At 37.3% G+C, this 16,991-nt stretch overlaps 2 protein-coding genes across 4 annotated transcripts in view; one reads left to right on the top strand and one right to left on the bottom strand.

Moving 5' to 3' along the window:
• The window catches only part of LOC309705469 (nuclear GTPase SLIP-GC-like), a 154,780-nt gene that overhangs the window by 60,818 nt on the left and 76,971 nt on the right, over positions 1 to 16,991 (bottom strand). The gene's annotated exons all lie outside the window — the stretch shown is intronic.
• On the top strand, positions 869 to 15,958 carry LOC309705468 (nuclear GTPase SLIP-GC-like). 2 transcript variants are annotated; one of them, XM_082531320.1, is made up of 21 exons: positions 869 to 1,432; positions 2,969 to 3,010; positions 3,125 to 3,163; positions 3,585 to 3,609; positions 3,769 to 3,855; positions 4,137 to 4,224; positions 5,113 to 5,329; positions 5,450 to 5,665; positions 9,053 to 9,259; positions 9,352 to 9,527; positions 10,731 to 10,824; positions 10,907 to 10,994; positions 11,109 to 11,230; positions 11,496 to 11,669; positions 11,746 to 11,897; positions 12,036 to 12,153; positions 12,289 to 12,397; positions 12,499 to 12,629; positions 12,837 to 12,918; positions 13,109 to 13,190; positions 14,917 to 15,958. In XM_082531320.1, exons 1-21 carry the CDS (start codon positions 1,157 to 1,159, stop codon positions 14,984 to 14,986), a joined length of 2,595 nt encoding a protein of 864 aa, XP_082387446.1. In that variant the 5' UTR covers positions 869 to 1,156; the 3' UTR covers positions 14,987 to 15,958. The 2 variants fall into 2 exon arrangements, with proteins under 2 accessions (XP_082387446.1, XP_082387447.1); XM_082531321.1 differs by lacking the exons at positions 2,969 to 3,010; positions 3,125 to 3,163.

The following is a 16,991-nucleotide window of genomic DNA, read 5'->3' as shown; positions in this document are numbered from 1 at the left end:
ATGTCTAGCTTCTTTTTTTAAAAAAAAAATCTGAATCTGTTTTTCTTTAATCATGCTGGTTGTTGCACTTCTCCTTTTGCCTGCTAATTTCATCCTCCATAACTGACCATTTTCGGCATGACCAAACAGCTGAGTACACTAACAAAATTGAAGTTCTGATCAATCTGTGCATCTATGTAACTGCTCTACTCGTTCAATTTCAGCTGAAAGGCCTAATTTATAAAGTAGGAGTGGTTTATCTGAAATTTCAATTCATCTTTCAGTTTTGAATCTTGGTCATGGATGATTTTGTGCAAAGAAAACTGACTGAATGGAAACTAAGTGAAAGGATAGTGACATTTGAAAGTAAATCATTACATTTGTTTTGTTTAACATATTTCATTTATTGTGGGTACATATATTGATACTTTTATGTAATATTAACCATGAAACAGAGCTTTTCTCTTGCTTTTCTCATTTGGTGTAAAAACTCTTAGCAGTTTGTTTAAAACACAGAGAATTAAAATGCATTCAATTTATACACCAATGCAGAACTCCTTTAAAAAGGTATTTCTGAACTCATTTTATGAATAATCCTTATTCCTACTAAATAGTAGGAATAGTCTTAATAGTCTGTATCATCTTGATGATCAGGAAATCGATAAATTGATCACAAGAGCTGGACCTAGAGTGATATTAATTAATTAAATGCTTTAACATTTGCTACCTTTCTTCTGAAAAATGTCACTTACAGGTGAATTTGTTTTAGAACTATTATGGTGCGCTAATAGTTGAACGAAAACGACACACTCCGCCACAAACGAAAATAGTGATTTTCGTTTGCGGTGGGGTGTGGTTTGTGGTTTAGCACCAGTTGAGGGGTGGAGCAGCGAGTTCAGGTGACAGCGGCAAGGGAGGCTGGGAGAAAGAGCTGATACCTGTCACGCTGATTACATTTCTCCCTATTTTAGGAACTGCTGGGGCCCGGAGAGCTGAGAGCGAAGTGAGAGAGCTGTAGCAGTGAGAGTTGGAGTGTGTGAAACGAGTGGCTTTGAGTTGAGAATTGAATAAAGAGGATTATTGAAACGTGACGCAGAACTGTCTCCTTGTGTGTGCGCGCGTCGTAACGGGGATCAGTAACAGAGTGTTACAGTGGCGCCCAGCTTGCCGCTACGATATGTCAAACCCACAGAACCTCCAGTCAGCTCAGATACTGGTTCAAATGATGGCCGAATTGGCGACCTTGCAGCAGCAGCAGGCGGTAGTGTACCGGCGTCATCTGGAAGACCTGCAGGCCCAGACTGAGCAGCAGACACGGGTGCTACAAAACTTTTTGGCTCAGTTTGGGGCTGCTGCGAATCTGCCCCATCTAGACCGGCTGAAACTCTCCTCACAAGACCAACGTTGCCGGTTCTGTGGTTGCCGCATGGGAGCAAGATCGCCGGCAGGGGAGGTGAGCGTCCGTCAAAGAGTGTTTTTCAATGTTTTTTTTTTATGTTTTTTTTTACGTCTAGTATATTTACTTGAATCAGTAATTACACTTTAGTCAACAGGGTTTATGAAGGGGTTATGTATATCAAATAAAGAAATTATCTGTTTTCTTAGTATCTTTATGACTTTATGCGTATTTTTACCCATATTGTCATCAATCCAGTTCTTTTTTTATATATATATATAGAACTGTGATGTTATAGTTGTTATATTTGCTGCTTTTGGCTAGCTCTCTCCTGGAAAAAACACTTCAATTGTCCTTTACTTTTTATCCAGATAAATAAAGGATATATAACATTTAATTTGCCAAAAATTGACGACAGCAGCTACTTTGTGATAGGAATGATCTCTAAATCACTTGATGTTCTTCGTGAGATATATGATTGACCTGTTTTTGACAGATTTTAATGTCATTTAAAATCTGTCACCGAATTTATAACAGCTTAAATTCCGTGCCAAGGTAGGTTCCCCCTGCGTTGGAAGGACACATTCTTGATATTTAGTTCTGAAACTCTTCTAATAATGACTTATGGCTCCTGAAATTTCGGAGGTTTTAGCTGTCTACAATTACACAAGGATACAAATAATTATCAGTCAAAATGTCCTTGGTTTATTGAAATATAACACCTGAGAACAATAAATGTATCATTTTCTGTTGTAACCGACAAACTGAACGGTAATGTAATGACACTCATTTTTCACTTTTTCACTAAAACTGTTCATCCACGTCTAAGTTGGTTGTAATGGAGGCGGAATCAGTTGGATCCGCTCTCCCTGCCCAGCGAACGCTCCCGATGCAAGGGAAACAAATTCTGTCGGGGATACCTACCTTGGTAAAACAAGTGAAACCTGCAGTCAGCTGAGACTGAAGAAGTCACTTGGATGAGTGACGAAACGTTTCTCCAACTAAAAACAATGAACTTTTCGGGATACCAGTTTCGGTTTCTTTGTTACTCCTGGATTCATCAAAAAGGCAACCTGGCCCTCAGGGTAAATGCCGCTGCTTTAAACAGTCATAACAACATTTACTGTAATCGAAACAAACATCCAGAATATATCATGGCTCAGATTTGATTGAATGTAATTACCCTTTAGTGTTAACTGTGAAAGGGATACTGTACAGTTACTATACTTAAACTACAAGTAGAAGTGATAGCGACTTATCATTTTATTATTTCTGTCCTTGGTTTTAATTAATAATCCAAAGGAAAAAAAATCCCCCCCAAACACTTAAAAGTCATGAAAATTCATTTAGATTTAGCAATTTGATGATTCATCCACCTTAAGCATTATTTAAAGTAATGCAATAGTTACTTTTCCAAGTAATAACTTACTTTTATAATATTGTAACCCAGATACTAATTAAATACTTTTTTTGAAGAAGTAACTATAACTAATTACCTTTTCAAAGCATTTTGCCCAATACTGGTAACAATATTTAGCATATTTTTTTTTAATTCTGTACTAATATGGATTTGAATTGTTTTGATTGTGGTAGGGAGAACAAAACTCAAACCAGGAAACAGTCATTCCTTTTCAAGTAAGTTAAAAATTGTTTTGTTTCCTTGAGATTTAGTATCTATATGACAAATACAATTTCAATACATGTTTAAGTGCTCAGTGTTGTATTCGGCTTTGCACTTTTTATCTGCAGTGTAAACAGGAACATGAACAAGCAGCTGGTTTGGTTAAGGTAAGGGTTATACTGAATTTCAGACATATGAGCCAATACCTGAGACAAAGTAAAGCTCCATTCTCTGGTCTACAGAGACTGACCACTCTCTACAGAAACCAATAAATGACTGAATCTAAAAACTTAATTCATAGGGGGTTGGTGAATATACATTTTGCCCTAGCTAGGGGGTTCGCCAACCGTCTCTGTAGGTCTTTGGGACCGGGACTTAATTATGCAAAAGAATTGTCTTGTAGAATCACAGATGTTTACTAAGAAAAAGGTAATTTATAATGTATTCTTCACCAATCTTCTGGTTGAAAACATAACTGCATTTAGGTTTGTTGATTGTAAAACTTGTACGTTAATGTCCTTCAAATTTTGTTAAAGAACAATGCCAATGCAAGTGATAATTTCCTGTATAACTCATATTCATCCTCAGGTCTTGCCATCCACAAGTGATACAGGTGAGACACATGCATCGTATTTATTGCATCTCATATTATTCTGTGTTTGCAAAAAATATTGATGCCTTTCAATCTACATAACTTTACTAAGAATAACTTTCAATGCTAAGAGAAATGTGTTTTTTGTTCTTATTTTTTTTGTTGTTTTCATCCAATCAGGAAAGAGAAAATCAGACCTTCAAAGTGACCCCAGCAGGTTGCAGTCACCAGCTAAGCGACAGCGTCTGTCTATGCCAGGATTTGAAGGTATTTATGTTTCTTTCTAAACAGTGTCACAGTTTAAGCCAGCACAATTTGTCCAACATCATCTTTGATGCTAGAAATTACTTTTTCTTTGGGCTGTTGTCAAAATTTAACAGTCACATGATGCATGGTATACTAAGTTTGATTGGTAAGTGGTCACATTATGCTCCTGATATACTTTGATTCACACAGTTTTGTTTGTATTTTTAAAATGAGATTTTACATTTTCTGTTTATTCTAGTCTATAATTCCTTCCAAATAGTTCTTTACTTTTATGTCCACAGAAGCAATCATATTTTCTGATGTGAAAAGCATCATGAAAGTTGTACATTCCAGACTAAATGACCAAGACAAACTCAGTGCTTTCTTAAAGTGAGTATTTTTCTTTTCATATTTTGTAATGAATGGGCCTGGTTCCACTCCTGTTCATGTGACAGTTTCACAAACAGATCAAAGACAGATTGTTTTTAAAGAAAGCAAAAATGTCTATAAAACATCCTCAGAAGCTACTAGTTATGTGTAATTTAATCCAATTAAACTTTATGAATGTCACAATGGTTACACCAAGATACAGTCACAGGAATGAATAACCACATCGATGAGGCTTTAGAGTCACCAATTAACCTAAATGCACTAATTGCACGTATTTGGACTGTTGGAGAAAGCCAGAGTACCTGCAGAGAACCGAGGCAAACATGGAGAGAACACGTAAACTCAAAACAAAAAGGCCCCCGATAGTGGTGTGAGACAACAGTGCCAAACATCAAGTCATCGTGTTGCCTGTACATGAACCCTTTTGATTCAATATTCACCAATTTGTTTCTTGTGTCAGTCTGTTTGACGTGTCGGTTCTTTGTTTAGTTTTTTCACGTTATACTTTTGACTTACAGCTGTACAATTATAGTTGACGGAATGATTCAGTAGTAAAACAAACCATCCAAACTAAGACCAACAAAGACTGATATTTTTAGGAAGTTTTGGTGACTTAACTACATTTTCTGCTGTACCTGGCATCTACCAACTCTTTGGGAAAACATTTTCAGTTTAGGTGACACAAAAAGGAAGGTGTGGATCAAAACAACATACAGTAAACAATTGGTGGCACAAGTGTATAAAACTGAAATATGTAGTGATAATTCATTTGATAATAACTACCATTATTACCATTGTAACTGTCTTTTAAACTGTTTTTTTTAATGCATGCTTAAAATGTTATCATGACTGAACCATTTAACCCATATTTAAAATCTCGTTCAACAGGAAAAAGATCAGTGATTTGGAGACAGACAAGAGGGAGCTGGTTGGTGTCTTTGGTAAAACTGGGGCTGGAAAGAGCTCTTTGATAAATGCCATCATCAAAGAGAAGAATCTTTTACCCTCAGGAAGTGTCAATGCCTGCACCTCAGTCATGATCAAAGTGGAAGCTAACACACGTAGCTCAAAGTATGAAGCAGAAATTGAGTTCATCACAAAAGAGGTAAAATGAATTCCCAAAGTTAGATTTGTACTTTAAGCAAAATCATGTGTTACAGTCCAGTTCTTGGGGCATAGGGTTGGGTACATGCCTCAATAAATGGCATGTCATCTATTTTTGTAGGAGTGGCGTGATGAGTTGTGGTCATTTCGTCAGTTTCTTGACAATAATAAAAATCAGGAAAAGGAAGATGATGATTATCATGATGCTGTTGAAAAGCTGTCAGCACTTTATGGACAAGAATGGAGAAGATCCTTTGAAAATCCCATGGACAGCAAATATTTCAAAGAAATTCCAGAATTTCTCCAATCCAGGCGGAAGATGTTGACATATGAATCAGTAAGACAAAAACTCTCATATTTCTTTATAGGAAGCATTCTTGCAAGTGTTGCACTGTGAGCGTCAGCACTGAACAACTCCGCTGTGTTCCAGACTGACTATAACAGACAGCCATGATAGACTAAATACTGGGGATGCTGTCCTAGTTTCACCTGTGGTCTTCACAGGTGAAACTAGGACAACCTGGACAAAAAAGTGAACTGAAGAAATTAACAAAAAACTAAGAAGTAGAAACATAACTCATTTCTGAAAAAATAATTCAGCATAGATTCAAAAGTCCAAAAAACAAAACACACTAAAAATAAGATCCAGTGATTACAACAAAACAGATCCTACTGAGATCCCACAATGACATTTAGATGATCACATCTAAATGATCACATCTAAATGAAGAAAAAACTTATCTGCTCTTGTAATAACTGTGGTTAACAGGATCCAAGACTGGTCCAGGTATTATGTAGAGCATTATTTTTTATTTTTTATTTTTTTTTAAATCGCAGTATAAACCCTTACCTCTTCACATAACAGATTCCTATTTTAATCAACTCTTACCTGTTTTAATATGCCTGGTTTTAAATTCACTGCTGAGCAAAGTTAGCAAAGACTCATTCAAAGTGGCCATAAACTTTAGTGAATCACTGTCTGATAGTCAATTGCATCAAGAATGGCATAAAGTGGTGTAAAACCCTGACAGTCAAAACATGCCAAGTGATCCACTGTAGTGACCCCTTGTAAATAAGGGAACAGCCTAAAGTAGCTTATTAATGTCTCAAAGTGGTGGACAACTGTGCAAAATGCCCACATGAAGTAGTTTCTGCTAACAGTAATACTAGCTGTTGAAACCAAAACAAAATGTCCACAAAAAACACTGGAGCACAGGGAGCAGTTCAGAATCACCTCAGGGGTCAGCAGCACAAAGGTCCATAAATCAAAGGTTCAGGGGGCCGTCTCAGAAGCCAACATCACAGAACTCCCAAAATCCAGAAGTTCAGGGGGCCGACTGTGTGGAAAGCAGCAGCGGCATGGAAACAGTTCCGGAGCTTGACCGCGCGGAAGGTAGCGGCGGCGACAGAGCAGGTCCCAAGGCCGGCCAAGTGAAAGATGGTGGCAGTGACTGAGTTCAGAAAGCTGTCCATGACAAGGAAGAAATCTAGCCAGTGGCCTGGAATGTGGCCAGCGACAGCAAGGTGGTGCAGGCTGAGTTGTATCAGACGCAACAGCAGGAGCAGGTGGCGGTGCAGCAGGCAACAGAGTAGAAGCTGCTGATGCCAGCACTAATGGCTGGACAGGCTCCTCAGACCCTCCAGCTGATATGACGTGATGCTGGCTGGGTTCTCCTTAACCCCCAGCTAGAACAGATGAAAGGCCAGATGGTACAGAAACCCCTGGCTGAGACGAAGCTATCTGGAGCTGCGTTAGACAGCCAGCCAGCTCGGGTTGCCTGTCAGGCTGCAGCAACACATAGTCCATTGAGGGCAGGATGAGCTTGCCTGTGCCGTCGGTGGGGGCTGCTGTAGAGTGTGTGGACAGCTCGCACAAGCTCTCAGCAGAGACAGGAGGCTGAGACAACCCAGCAGAGCACTCAGTGAAAGCTGCTGTGGACCGTTGGGGAGGCTCGAACAGGCTCTCAGCAAAAACAGAAAACTGAGACGCCTGGCAGAGCTCCCAGGGGAAGCAGCAGAGGGAGGCTGAGAGGATTCAGAGCTCTCAGCAGATGAGGGCGGTGGTTGAACAGGTGGCTGAGTAATTGACTTCACTGGTGACTGAGCTAATGAGTTACCTGGAAACAGAGCTAATGTCTGATGCCGAGAACTGAACAGGTAACAGGGCTGGTGACAACACTGGAGCCTGAACTGGTGGCAAAGCAAGTGAATGAGCTAATAACTGAGCTACTGACTGAACTATGGACTGCAGTAGAGGTTGTAGCGGTTGTAGTAATGATGGTGTAGGTTTGCTTACAATAACCAGTCCGTTGTAACTGTATGCCAGGTGTTAATTAGCAGCCAACATGAACGTTCGCACACAGGTAACAGGAAGCACTGCCATAGCCAAGTTAGAACCACAGCAACATCTCCTGGAAACCTCCGTAACTGCAGCAACGGCAGGCAGTATGGACAAACATAACGTAACTGTTATCTACAGATGGTAGTGATGGTGGTTGTAATGGTGGCTGAGCTAAGCCTTCTGAGCCTTAAGAACACAAGGAAAACAGCTGGACGGGCTCAATTGAGCTTCCAGCGGAGACAGGAATGGGTGCAGGCACCTTCTGAACACTAGCCGCTCCCACCCGAGGATTAGGTACAGGTGTGGAGACAGACTGTGCCCTGGCAGTATGGGCTCAAATTGTGGTCATAAATATTTTGCACTTGTAAATCAGTTTTGTATTTGTAAATCAGGATTTGTATGTGTAAAAAGAATTTGTGTGAGTGCAAAAAAGATTTGTGTGAGAAAAAATACGTGTGAAACTCTACACTCAAGTTTCAAGTTACAAGTATGAATTTTGACCCTATTTTTCTTCCTTTCATCTGATTGGCCAATGTCATGTCAATCACAAATTTAACAATCCAATCAGAGAACAGATGGGTTTGGCTATTGGAAGGGTGCTGCCCTCACCCGAGGAACTGGTACAGGTGAAGGAAAGGCCGGGCCCTAGCTGCCCTGGGCACAGAGACTGGAGGCAGAGGAGGTGGCGCAGAAAACACTGACACATTCAATATAAGCTAGACTTTTCTACCACCACAAATCATAGTGTTTGAAATTACAGTGTCTGAGTTCACACGACAAGGCTTGGAAAACACTGATTCACCAAAGATGGATTCAAAATTCTTTCTGCCATGAAAAAAATTATTTGAAACAACAGTCTTTGATTTATTGTTGTTAACAGTCTTAAATCTTACAATAAACTATGACCAAATATGGAGTGGGTAACACAGATAACACGACAAAGGGTGACAGAGGACTTAAATACATACATGACGTGATCAGGGGAAGTGGTGACACATGAGGACACAGCTTACCTGAATGAAACATAATGACAACACAGGAGAGGATAACACTGGACACTCTAACATGAGACATGGACCTTCAAAGTAAAACAGGAAACATGACAGGCACAGACTAGACACTGAACTCAAACTAAGAACAAAACTCTTAACCAGAATAACACTGGATAACAGGATTATAATGTTCAAAACAGGACAACTAATGAATCAGAAAATAAACCATAATGTGGAAAAAACACCAAAACACAAGAAACTGAAAATGCTGGGTCAAAATGACCCAGAACCATGACACGATGTAATAATTTAAATTTGAGATTAAAAACGAATGACTCAACTTTTAGTGATCAAATTTCCTTAAGCTTTTTACTTTTGTTTTTTATTGCAGGCTAATGAACTTTCTGCACAATTTGTCAAGTACACAAGAAGTGAGTCAAAACAAGGAGAAGGTGATGAAGGAAAAAAGTGGTTTTGGCCACTAGTGAAGTGTGTGACTGTCAGGGTGCCAAACAATCCTTTTCTCCAGCATGTCACACTTGTGGACCTTCCTGGAAATGGTGACTGTAACAAGAGCAGAGATCAGATGTGGAAAGGGGTAATTCATATCTACTGCTCTTTGCTTATACTGTGTTGTCTGTAAACAGTCATCTTTCAATGAAGCACTGAGACATGTTATTCTCCTTTCAGATTGTTGGAGATTGTTCTACTGTGTGGATTGTGACTGAAATTAACCGAGCAGCATCAGAGAAAGAGGCCTGGGAGATCCTGGAAAGTGTCAGTAGTCTGATTGGAAATGGTGGCAAATGTCAGCAAATTCATTTTATCTGCAACAAGTCTGATCTTCTTGATGATTCTGATGATCTGTAAGTAAATTTTGCATACTGACCAACTACAGGGTGTTTCCATGTAAGATAAACCCAGGCTAGACAAAGAATGAAGCACAGGGTTGAGCCTTTGTTGTAATGAATGCAGAACATTTGGCTCAAAGGGAGTCTCATAGGCAGTTACAGTTTTATAAAGTTGAAGATGGTGGACTGAGTAATGAACAGAGAATTTCCTGGCCAGAGTAGAATAGCGGATAATGGGACAGGCAGTGGAATTTTTTAGTTCTAGAGGGACAGCAAGAGAGAAGAGGGTGAGTAATAACAGGAGAGCAGGAGGAGAAAGTGATGCAAATGACATTATGGCAGCTTTAATGTATGTTGCACATAATGTATGATATTATTGGAAATCATGCATATCCTGGTCCTTACAGTCGAGTAATTCAAGAATTCTACATTGTAAAGAATAAGTAGCATTACACTGTCCTTCAGCAACAAAGTTAAAGTAGTTGCTGTGACAAAAAAAAAACATTTCTATGTAAGCATGTCAGCGTGTTGATGTCACGATCCAAATAAAACATGCTGGCCTTTCTCCGAGTGCTTTACGAATAAATGCTACCAATCTCCCATATTTGGAAGTTGTTTGTTTTTTTAAAGAGAAATGCATTAAACAATTAAAGTCATTTTATCATAAATGACTGGACCTGCAAGGCAGACTCGCACAACTGAAACTTAAGAGGTTTAATTACAATGAAAAAATATATAAAATGAACTGGTGTATTAGCGAGAGTATCCAATAACTCGCAGGGACGAAACAAAATCAAATGTTTTTAGAGAAATTAGGAGTTCTTCTTACTATGTTTACAAACACGGCTAAGAGGGAGTCTGTAGTGAACAGGTAAGTATTTTGGTAAGAGACTCTGACAACCCAGGGTAGTAAGTAGGAGCATGAGAGGATATTAACCAGACTACACATTTAAGACTAGAATGCAACAAACTGGAGTACCAGCACCATCAGGCAGAGAAACATTGCCACAGCCAGTCTTTAAATACAATCTACGTGTTAACAATGAGTGGCAGGTGTGCAGCAGTCAGGGAAAGCTCAGCTTGGTAAGAAAGGGAGATTTTACACATTTCACCAAAAAAGGTCAAGAATAAAACAAAACCACCCAGCCTGCCCCAGATTAATGATGGTGATGATAATAGTGATGATGGTAACAGTACATATTTGCACATTTCTTGTAGTTCATCAGCTGATATCCATGATCGAATAGTTAAAAGAAACCTGCAAGCCAAGGATGGAGTAAGGAAAAAATTCAACAAACGAAGCAAGATTAAGGTGAGTTTTATAGGCTGATAGAAAATAATACAGACTCTCCACAGTTGCAAGGATGCTTTAAAATTCAATCATTTTTCCGCAGAAACATTTCCATGATGACAGTTTCAGAGTGTTCACAGTGAGCTCCAAAGAGTTCCTAAAAGGGAAGCATCTAAGTCCAGAAGAAACTGGTAGGTGAAGTCTCAGTGCACATGTTGTTTTAGTTTGCTCTGACTGAAAGAAGAATTATTTATTTTGAATTATAGTACGTAATGTCAAACTGTGGCACTGAAATTTCTTAACAGAAATAACCAAACTTCAGGGATTGTTGCAAGAGCTCAATGACTGTCACTCTGAGACAATAAACTATGTTAATGGAGCTTATGGGATTCTGTCTTTGATTCAAGGAGCCAACTCCAGAGGAGTGGTAAAGTCAAGTAAAAAGATACACAACAACATTCGCTTACATGTTGGCATTTTTCATTTGTCTTTGTGTTTACAATTCTGTTTTTTGTTTATTTATTAATTTATGAGTTATTAAGTGATCGATTGATTCATGTATTTTTGCTGTTCTATTTTACTTCTCAGGTTCATTATTCAAGGAGAGTGACTTTTAAAACCATGTGAAGTTCATAAATCTATAAGAAACGACAAGTATTTTTTATGGTTTTATCCCTTCAAATATTTTTCAGGGTGATAAAAAAGGCAGGATTTGTGCAAAACTTGAGATAATCATGATCCTCCAACTTGATAATGTCAGAAAAGAAATGGAAAAGACCTTTCTGGCTTTCGAAAAATGTCTTGCTGATGGCGTTGAGAAATCCAAACGTTCATATGGAGAAAAACTCAAGAATTTCTTGTATCAAGTATGTATTTTAACTAGTTGTAACAAAAGACACATTTTACACAAATATATATTTAAATAATTGTTTTGTGTTCCAGGGAAGGAACAGTGGTTTTTGTGGGGTACTGAAGCAGGTTGTTGAGAATGGTGGTGTCTACAAACCAAAAAAAGGGAAGCTAATTAACCTTAACATGAAGTTGGCTTCATGTCTGACTGACAGCATTGATGAAGAATTCAGAAAGACCTTCCTGTAATAAAAAAAAAAAAGTTCTAAACAGTCACATAATATTATCCAAAATATTTAATTTATTACATACCACGTTTTTAACATAATGATTATAAAATTGCCACTTCTTTCATTATTAACCAAATTTTTTACATGTTTTAGAAATGACTCAGAATGTGGAGCATTCAATGGAGTCATCAAGACATTTTCACTTAACACTGATTCTCTGATTGAAAAGTACAAAAATACTGAACTGCAGCTCAGATTTCTCAAGACAGAGGTAAGAGATGAAACTTTCCTATACATCAATTCAAACAGTAAAGTACAGTAAAGTAAAACATGAAAAAGTTAACATTAGTTTTGTGAATTGTGATTTAAAATGATGTTGATCCATATTTCATGTTTTGTCTCTAAGGAAGAAAAAATGAAGGCAAAACTGAACAGAATCATCCGGAAACAGAAGAAAAAAGTCTACAGCAGTCTGACAGAGACAATTGAGAACATTATGGAAGAAGGCTACTGCAGTAAGAGATAAGATCAGAGATTCAATACATGGCACTAAAACGCATATTTATGTTCATCATTATTCGGCATGAGAAATTTGAAGCTTTCTGTCTTATTGTAGAGGCTGCAGAATTTAAAGGAGAAGGCATGCTGTACTGCATGAGGGAGACTATTAAGAACCATGTGCACTCAAAGAAGGACATGTTTGAGCAGGCAAAAAATACCATGTTGGAGAAGTTGCACGATTTGATGGTTTGTCACGTTTTATGAAGAAATATCATGACCGTATTTTGTTTTAGCTCACCCAAAGGCTTTTTCTATGTTCAACTGGATTAGACTTATACAAAAATTTATGTTTCCATTTATATTTTTAATCCAGTCTGAAAAAATTCTAAATGTCATTGTATTTGACTTTAACACATTTTTATCTGTGATAAGTAATTAGTTTTTTAAAAATAGGAAAACATCCTGGACATTCTGGAGAAAACTACGAAGGAATCCATTAAATGTTCATTCAAAACTGATGGGAGCTTACTTCCAGGTAAACAGGCTAGTTTGCTGTAATTATATTCCTTTTCTCTTTATCTGTGCAATCTTCTACCTGATACCACTGCGGTTTTACCTATTTGTCTATCTATTTTTTAAAATTAACTTATAAATTACCGAGTCACACACATAATTATGTGAAACACTCTGGGGGGAAACAATTCAAAAAGTGTTTTGTTTTTCAGATGTTTCAACAGAGCTTGATATGGTGAAGAAACATTATGATCAACTTGCAGGCACTCCAGATGATGAAGTGTCCCTTACTGGGTAACTCCTAATATGTTATCAATGTTATTATAATAAATATTTTTAAAATTTTTTGTCCTTAACAGTGTTAACATTTATGTTAAGTAAATATGCTGATCAGCATAGGCTACAATGGGTCCATTTTAGGGGAATCTGCAATTTAACATTTAACCCTTTAAGACCTACCATAGAACCAAGTCCGCCAGAGCTTATAATATATTTTTACATGGTGTGGAGCCATTTTTGGGAGCATTTCAAGTTGCTATACATCAATACAACAATTATAGCCCAGATTTTTATAATATGTATTCATTAAGTGCATAGTAATTACATAAATTGCAAAAAAGTGCAATAAACTACAAAAAAATTGAAAATCGTTTTTGCTTTTTTTAACATATATTTCTAGTTAGAGAAATTTAAGAGGCTTATCCCTCAAAACTGTAAATACAAAAAAGTTGCACAAAATAGTTTCCTACCACAGGAAATTTATTTTGAGTGTCTTCATAGTTTTATTTTTGAAATACACCAATTTTTATATACTGCAGGAAAAACGAAAATAAATATTATACTGCAAATTTGCAAAAAAGCAGCATATGCATCAAAATAAACTATTTCCAGCAGTGCAATATGAGTCCTAAGCATCCCAGAAATGACACAGAAAGTCATAAAGTCAAACATAACTTTTAAAAACACAAGTATAGGCTCATGAGGCCTTGATGGTAAAAAACTACATTTCCGCGAAAATGACGTCACTTCCGGTTTCAGGCAGGTCATGCGGGCATGCGATAGTTCACGCTGATGGACATAGGAAGTGTTATGAACAGCTGATCGGATCGGCAAAGCGTGTTTCTGGAATATTATGTTTTTGTTGCTGCAAGTGCTTTTTATGCAGTTTTTGCAAAGCTATATGTGGAAGGAAACCGTGACCTAGGGCAAGCTGACGGCATAAGATGTAAGTACAACTCCTACGGTTTCATATGCAAAAAACATTATTGCGCTAGCTTACGTGGTTGCAGTGCTACCGGGATTTAAAAATAGTTACGCAAAACAGAGCGTGCCCGCTCCGACCGGTTTTAAAGGGTTAACTATCGCATGTCCGCCATGACCTGCCCGAAACCGGAAGTGACGTCATTTTCGCGGAAATTTAGTTTTTTACCTAAAGGCCTCATGAGCCTATACTGGTGTTTTTAAAAGTTATGTTTGACTTTATGACTTTCTGGGTCGTTTCTGGGATGCTTAGGACTCAAATTGCAATTTCAAAAATAAAACTATGAAGACACTCAAAATAAATTTCCTGTGGTAGGAAACTATTTTGTGCAACTTTTTTGTATTTACAGTTTTGAGGGATAAGCCTCTTAAATTTCTCTAACTAGAAATATATGTTAAACAAACAAAAACGATTTTCAATTTCTTTGTAGTTTATTGCACTTTTTTGCAATTTATGTAATTACTATGCACTTAATGCATGCATATTATTAAAATTTGGGCTATAATGGTTGTATTGATGTATAGCAACTTGAAAAGCTCCCAAATATGGCTCCACAGCATGTAAAAATATAATATAAGCTCTGGCGGACTTGGTTCTATGGTCGGTCTTAAAGGGTTAAACTAATTATAGCAATTAGTATTCTTTAGGGTGAGGAGTTTTACAATCAATATTAGGATTTAAAAAAAATGTAGACATTATATTATTTCCATTTCCATTGGTTATTGCTCATTGTCAAACCTTTGTTCTGGGATGTTTCAGATTTGCTGACTGGGTAGAAACAGCAGAAGCCTGGTCACAAACAGGTTTTCCCAGAGGAAGTGCGGATTAAAACAAAAAAAAAAACAAAAAACAAACATCTAATTTGGTCTCAGTAATTTTTTATTTGTTTTCATTTGGTCTTTTTAAAAGTTGTTTGGTGATATTTGACTTTGATTTTGAGTATGTCATTACCAGTGATTTTGGATTTTTATTTCTGTAAGACATGTATCTTGTAATGATTCAAATCTTGAGGCTGACAAAGAAGTTTGAGGAAAAACTGCAAGAAATTTACATCACATCACTCTACATATATTTCAAATCTATTTTAATCATTTTATTTTATGTGCTTAGTTATGGTTCATCCAGATGACAATGGCAATTATATAGCACATTTCAGTACATGTAAAATCAGTCTACTTAACACAGAAGATAAAAACATGGTAACACTTTATAATACAGCCCACAACTAAGGCGTAGTTCCCCTGTAATTAAATGGAATATTGATGTATTTTATCTAAAACTACAATTAAAATTGTAATTTTATTTACCTACAGATATTTAACGGTAGGGATTTCTAAAATGTTTAGAACTATAATGTAATGACTCCTGCAATTTATCTTGTAAACGTTGATTGGTCAGTTAGGGTAAGTAGCTCCATCTCCATGCAGCTGCAGGACTAGTTTTATCTCTTTACATTGTGTCCATCCTCAATTGTTTAATTTCAGTAGTTCTTTTCACTATGGAATTAATTGTCTGATTGTGAGGTGAAAAGTAGTTTTTCATCTCAACCTTTCACACACAAATATGTGTTTTTTGAAAGGTTTTCATACATTAGAGCCACAGCAGAGGGTGTTTGTTTTGAAATTATTGATTTATTTGTAAGGTTAGAGTTTCTGGGTTTTTTTTTAAGGACACATTCACACTTCTTGTCATGCTCTTTATTTGTTGCTTCCTTGCTCCCAACAACCTTTCTAAACTGTCATCTGTGTTTATTCTTCACAAAAAATATTGAAATGCTATTTTATTAAAATGGCTTATATTATGTCCTGGTCTCATCAGTTTTGTTTTCTTCAGTAATTACAAAGTCCACACTGAATCTCTGCTGTACATCTGTGGTCGTGTGAAGCTATATTAATGTAACAGCATGTCAGTGTGTAAACAAAGATCTTTGTTAAATGTCAAAAACAGGTTGTGTCTGAAGGCTGCTACTTTTGTGAATATGTGACAAATTATGTTAGAATTATAATCAATTATAAAAACATGTTTAAATCTTGGTGAACAATGCTCTGAGAAAGAATCATTATCTAGGAAATGACTTCAGGAAATAGCTGTGTTATAAAAGGCGTTTTACAATATGTACCAGTACAGACTTGCCCCTGACGGTTAAGTTGTCCTGGGGCAGGAACCATTTTTCCTTGGCTTGGCTTCAAGACTCTAGGATAGGAATACTGGATGTATGTAAATAACTTCTGGCCACTATAATCCAGAAATTACATAAAGGGAAACAGAAAATGAAAAAAAAAAAAGGAATAAAAAAAAACACACCTGTGTTTCACATCTGTTGGTAGTTGGGTTTTTTACTTCTGCTGCATCTTGATGCATGCTCAGTCATCCGACAGAGACTTACAATGCTTCTAGGTGAAAATACTCTTAAAAAGGTGTTTGACTTTACTGAGAAGGCTCATCTAGCACAGCACAAGAAGTCTAAGACCAGGCAACAAGGGAAGTTTGACTTACTTGGTATACGTCGGAAACCACCACAAAATGCAGAGAGTGGCCAGAAGAGAGAAGGATGCGACATCGAGGATGTGGACAAGTGGGTGAAGAATTAGTCTGACAAGCAGCTCACCCAAACAGAGAAAAACATCCTTGCTAAAGGGTTGAATTTTGCTGTCACACCGAGACAAATCCCGCTAGTGAAACTGATCAAAGCCACAGAAACAGCAATTTGAAACAACAATATTGCAGAAGTGGAAGCAGAGCAACTACGGACGAAAGTTTGGGTCTGTCTCAGTGTGTTTGCTTTTGGAACTGTGTCTTCATTCCACCGACTTCACATACAAGGGTCAGTACTA

Source organism: Aulonocara stuartgranti (assembly GCF_965226115.1).
Source record: "Aulonocara stuartgranti genome assembly, chromosome: 4".
NCBI lineage: Eukaryota > Metazoa > Chordata > Actinopteri > Cichliformes > Cichlidae > Aulonocara > Aulonocara stuartgranti.
Note: the sequence above shows the minus strand (reverse complement) of the source record. Positions and strands in the feature narration are given on the sequence as shown.